At 48.4% G+C, this 4705-nt stretch overlaps 1 protein-coding gene across 1 annotated transcript in view; it reads right to left on the bottom strand.

The window, feature by feature from the left end:
* Positions 1–4705, bottom strand: part of COL27A1 (collagen type XXVII alpha 1 chain) — a 135597-nt gene that overhangs the window by 71273 nt on the left and 59619 nt on the right. Inside the window, exon 14 of the mRNA XM_003785239.2 lies at positions 3927–3971. Within this exon, the coding sequence (XP_003785287.1) occupies positions 3927–3971 (45 nt within the window). The remainder of the gene's footprint in view (positions 1–3926; positions 3972–4705) is intronic.

Below are 4705 nucleotides of genomic sequence, written 5' to 3'. Positions count from 1 at the left end.
TGGGTCTACTAAGTACCATCTCTCACACCAGAACAGCCCCTAGCCCTGCCCAGTTCAGGTTCACATGCATCTGCTGTCTCTTTTCAGCACAGAAGCCCTGCGGAGCCGGTGATGTGGTGCCATGGTGCAGAGTATGAGCTGTGTGTGAAGACAGGCCAGGTCCAGCTCATCAGCTGTGTGACCTTGGACAGGTGCTTTATCCTCTCTGAGCCTCAGTTTCCTTAACTGTAAATTTGTGATCCCACTCCCTCCCCTCAGATGGCTGCTGTGACAAATGTTTAGCACAGGGCCCGGCACATGGGGTTTGATGACTATCAGGTGGTGTGGCTCTTGACTTTGCTTTTCTGACAAGGAAATAAGGCCCGATGACCATCTAGCACCCCACATGCAGGGTTTTGGCCAGGTCACATGTCCTTTGGGTCTCATTAAATTATAGATGAGCCAAAGTTCCTTCTGTGTCACTTTGAATGAAAAGGACAGAAATCATCTTTGTTGAGCAGATTCTGGAATCAGGCACAGTTTTCTTGAGGGCCTGCCAAAGGGTTTCAGTTACTCAGAGGGGGCTGTTTTGAGACACTCTCACCTCAGAGGCTGCAGGAGGCCACCAGTGGCTTATTGGGATTGAGGACACACAGACCTGAGCTACAAGCCCGATGAGTCCTCTGCCAGACTGGTGACCTCGGCATCTCGAGGCTCTGAGCCTTGTGCGTGTCAAACACGCACGCACGCAGCGCAGACAGAAGCTCAATAAATGTTAGTCTGTCCTTTCACGCCCTGCCTCCTGGCTGCAAGGACCCGAGGGACGGAGGGAAGATTCAGCTTCAGTCTGCATGCAAATTGCTTCAACAGACTAGACAGAAGGCATTGAATAAATTTGAATCTCCACTGAAATGATTATCAATACGTGGAATTCCCATTCGCTCAGCTAAAAACCCACATCCTCTGGAAAACCATAGGTGACTCACAATCCCTCTTCCTCTTATAACTCTTGGTTAGAAAATTCCTTTCCTTTCCAATTCTTTGGGGAGACAGATTTTCTCCCAGATATAGAAGCTGCTGCTCCCAAAAACCTGGGTGGGAGGGGGCATTCACTGAAGGAGCAGAGGTGCCCTGGTGGGCTCGGGTCTAGCCCTGTGACCTCTAGGCACAAGAAGAGATAGAAATTCACCTTGACAGTGAAAAGAATCCAAAAACAGAAGTAAGGCTGAAGGAGAGAGAAAGACATGGGCAAGAGGGAACCACGGAGTAGAACAGATCAGTTCTTGGGGGGAGGTGTCATGCAGGGAATGAGAAACACAGGAGTGGCCAGGGCTTGATCCCCAGCTCAGACCCCCTTGGAAGGAGGGCAGGAAAAGAAGTGCCCTTGACCAGGAGTTAGGAGGCCTGCGAACAGGCCTCTATCCTTCTCTGCCTTACATGTGACCTTGACCAAGGGCCTCAATTTTCTCATCTGTCAAAAAGGATTATCCTAAGAGACACTGTGAATAGTGCTGCCAGATTGGACACGTAAAAAGACAAGATGCCCAAACTTGAATGTCAGATAAACAATGAGTGATATTTTAGTATAAATGTGTTCTAAATATTGCCACTGACATTCAAATTTAACTGGGCGTCTTATATTTTATCTGGCAATCCTAACGAACTGCAGCATAGAGGACAGCACAGGTGGCAACAAGCTTTATAAAGAATCTGGAAGGTCAAGAACTGAGATGGTATAGTCAAGTCTCCAGAATCTATACTTATTTAGAAAAGCAAATTCTTGTCACTGCCAGGGACCCAACCTAGTGGACACGAGGAAAATGACAGAGAGGAACACATGCCAAGGATGGCAGCCAGGATATAAAAACATCCCTTTGGAAAGGCTTTGGGAACTGGGATTGGTAAGCCTGAAGAAGGAGCACTGGGAAGCACAGAGAAAGGCCATCTGCTCCTTGGGGACACCAAGGACAACTTGAGCTCGATCTACAGGAAAACACCAAACAATGGGAGTTCTGTAAAACGAACTGGGCTCCTGAGAAGCAGGGAGTTTCTAACGCCAGAGGTGTTCAAATTGCAGTTTAATAACCATATGACCAAGATGCTCCAAAAGAGATTCCTGCTGGGCTTAGAGACTTTTAGAGACTTCTCTAACTCTCATGGCAGAAATTTCTTTTTCCAAAGCATTTAGGTCAGCACCTTGTGCCAAAGAAGGTGCTTAGCGAAGTCCTGTTGAATGGACATCAGGAATGAACGACAAATCTATGACTCATGTGTTGACGCTTCCTAATTCCCAACCAGGGCAGACATCACCAATCAATTGCAGCACTCTCTCTCTAAGTTCCAATGTGACTGTGAAATCCTTCTCCAGACAGCTACTACTAGGCATAAAATATTGTATGTATGTGTGTAATAACAATAACAATAGCTACTATTATTTTAACTAATACTTCTTGAGTGTTTACTATGTACTAGGCACCTCTTAATGTATTCGTTCCTTTAATTTCTCACAACTATCCTCCAATTAGTACTAAAATTATTCCCATTTTACAGATGAAGAAATCGAGGCATACGGAAGTTCAAAAATTGCTTCAAAAATTGTTCAGAATCTTCTTTGAAATTGTTCAAAAATCTTCTTTGCTCAAGATTCCTATTAAATGAGTGGTAAAGCTGGGATTTGAACTTGGATGGTCTGGTTCCAGAAACTGCCTTCTTAGCCATTAGACAAGGCTGAACTGAGTGCATCTGTGGTCCTAGTAAGAGTGGGTACAGTGATCCCCTCTTACAGAGTGGGTCCCTGAGGCTCATAACTGAGGTTCACAGAGCAGGAGGCAGCAAGGCCTGAATTCAGACACAGATGGCTCTGGCCTATGTACCCCACCTAAGCTTTCACATACCTGAGCAGGAGCAGATTACCACAAGGGATCTCTGCGTCCTGTCCCCAGGACTGTCCCATGAGCTCTGAGGCCTCCTCCTCCCTCTGAACAGAATTTCTTGTTATAGCTGCTGAAGTGGTCAAGCTGGCAGCCCATCTCTCAAGCTGGGGGAGAGTCCACTCATGTCCCTCCACAGGCCCCCAGACTCAAAGCCCCTGAGGAATGACCCAGAAGACACAGCAGAGTGGAAATGAAAGTTCAGAGTTACACTCTGGCTACTCACTGGCCCATGGAGCTGGCCTAAGGTCAAGACTCAGTGCCTGGAGACACAGCAGGGAGCCCTGGTTTGGGCTAACAGGACCAGTCCTCTAGGCATGCTAAGACTGGACAGAGTCAGAGATCAGATCACCTCCCACCTCCCTGCACATGGGTTTTTCTCAGCGCTGGGCCTTTTAGGAGGAGTAAAAATAATTAATACACCAGTATTTTCTGCTAGCCCTTATTGGGTACCAGATTCTGTGCCAAGGACTACAAATATGATGCCTCACTTAATCCTCACAACCACTCCAGGATTCTACTATCATCTGTTATATAGATGAGGAAAGTAAGGCTCAGAGAGGGTAAATGACTTGGCCTAGGACGCAGTGGAGCTGTGACTTGAACCCAGGCAACCCAGAAGATGGCCCAATGTGGTCCAGAGGCTCAGCTCCTCTGCTGGCCAGCTCCCTCCTCCAGACCTGAAGCATCTTACCTGCCCAGTGGGCACCCCATCATCTACTCAGGGCTCATGTGGAGCGATGGCCAGGCAGCATGAATGAAAGTACATTGGTAGTCTCATGCTCCAAGTGCCCATCCCCCTTTAACTAATGAGGAAACAAGCTCAGAGAAGGAAGGTCACCCATCTGAGGTCACACAGCAGGGTATCCTCCCTTGTCCCCCTGCCCAGGCTGGTCTGTCCTGTTCCCTCAGCCCCTCCTGGGGTTTGATGAGAGAAGGGCTGCAGGACCTGCTGCTTGCTTCTCATGCCCTGGTGCTACGCTGCCTCCCCCCACCCCTAGTATCTTGTTTACTTACAATGAGGCCAGGGACTCCTGGGGGCCCTGGCAGGCCCAGTTCTCCCTGCAAAGAAAGAGAAACCAGGGTGGTTACTTGTCTTATCTCCCTCCAGGGCCCCTTCCTTCATACCACCCTCCACACTGCATTTGGTAGTGTCTTTCAGAGCTGACCATTCTTTGTTCCTGACCACTGTGTCCAGTGACCCTCCTGTGCTTGGCTTTGAGTTTGGAAAAGACTCCTCTTCCCTCTGTTATCAGCTTTCCATGCCTGGAAAATGGGGAGCTGGGCCTTGCAAATCCAGCGTCTTCCAATTGTAAATATGGAGAAATAGGCAGTAATAGAGATGTGCAGGTGTTGGACACTTCACTTTTGCTTCATTGACAGTAAAACTGAGGCTCCAAAGCTTAAGTGATGTGTGTGTGTGTGTAATGTAACAACAATAGCTACTATTATTATAACTAATACTCCTTGAGTGTTTACTATGTACTATGCACCAAGGTCATGTGCAGTGAAATAACAAAGCTGTGAGAGCTCCAGGTTGAGGGCCACCAGGCCCCTCACCTTCTTCTGTCAGCTGGAAGGTGAAGGGAGGTGGTGGGGGGACCCTTGGGAAACCCTCCCCAAGCCCCACACATTCCGGTTTCCTCCTTCCAGGGCCCCTGTCAGGCTGGAGAGAGTTCTCGCCTGCACAACAGAAGATGAGGCTGTGTTTGGGATCGCTTCCCCCAAACCTCAGGTTCCACTGCTCACACCAGAAGACAGGCGGAAGGGTTTGGATCAAGGTCAAAACAGAAAGG

The sequence above is a fragment of the Otolemur garnettii genome, unplaced genomic scaffold (genome assembly GCF_000181295.1).
Source record: "Otolemur garnettii isolate 467f Iridium unplaced genomic scaffold, OtoGar3 scaffold00014, whole genome shotgun sequence".
Classification (NCBI taxonomy): Eukaryota; Metazoa; Chordata; class Mammalia; order Primates; family Galagidae; genus Otolemur; species Otolemur garnettii.
The sequence above is the reverse complement of the archived record's forward strand: the minus strand, read 5'-3'. Positions and strand labels throughout refer to the sequence as shown.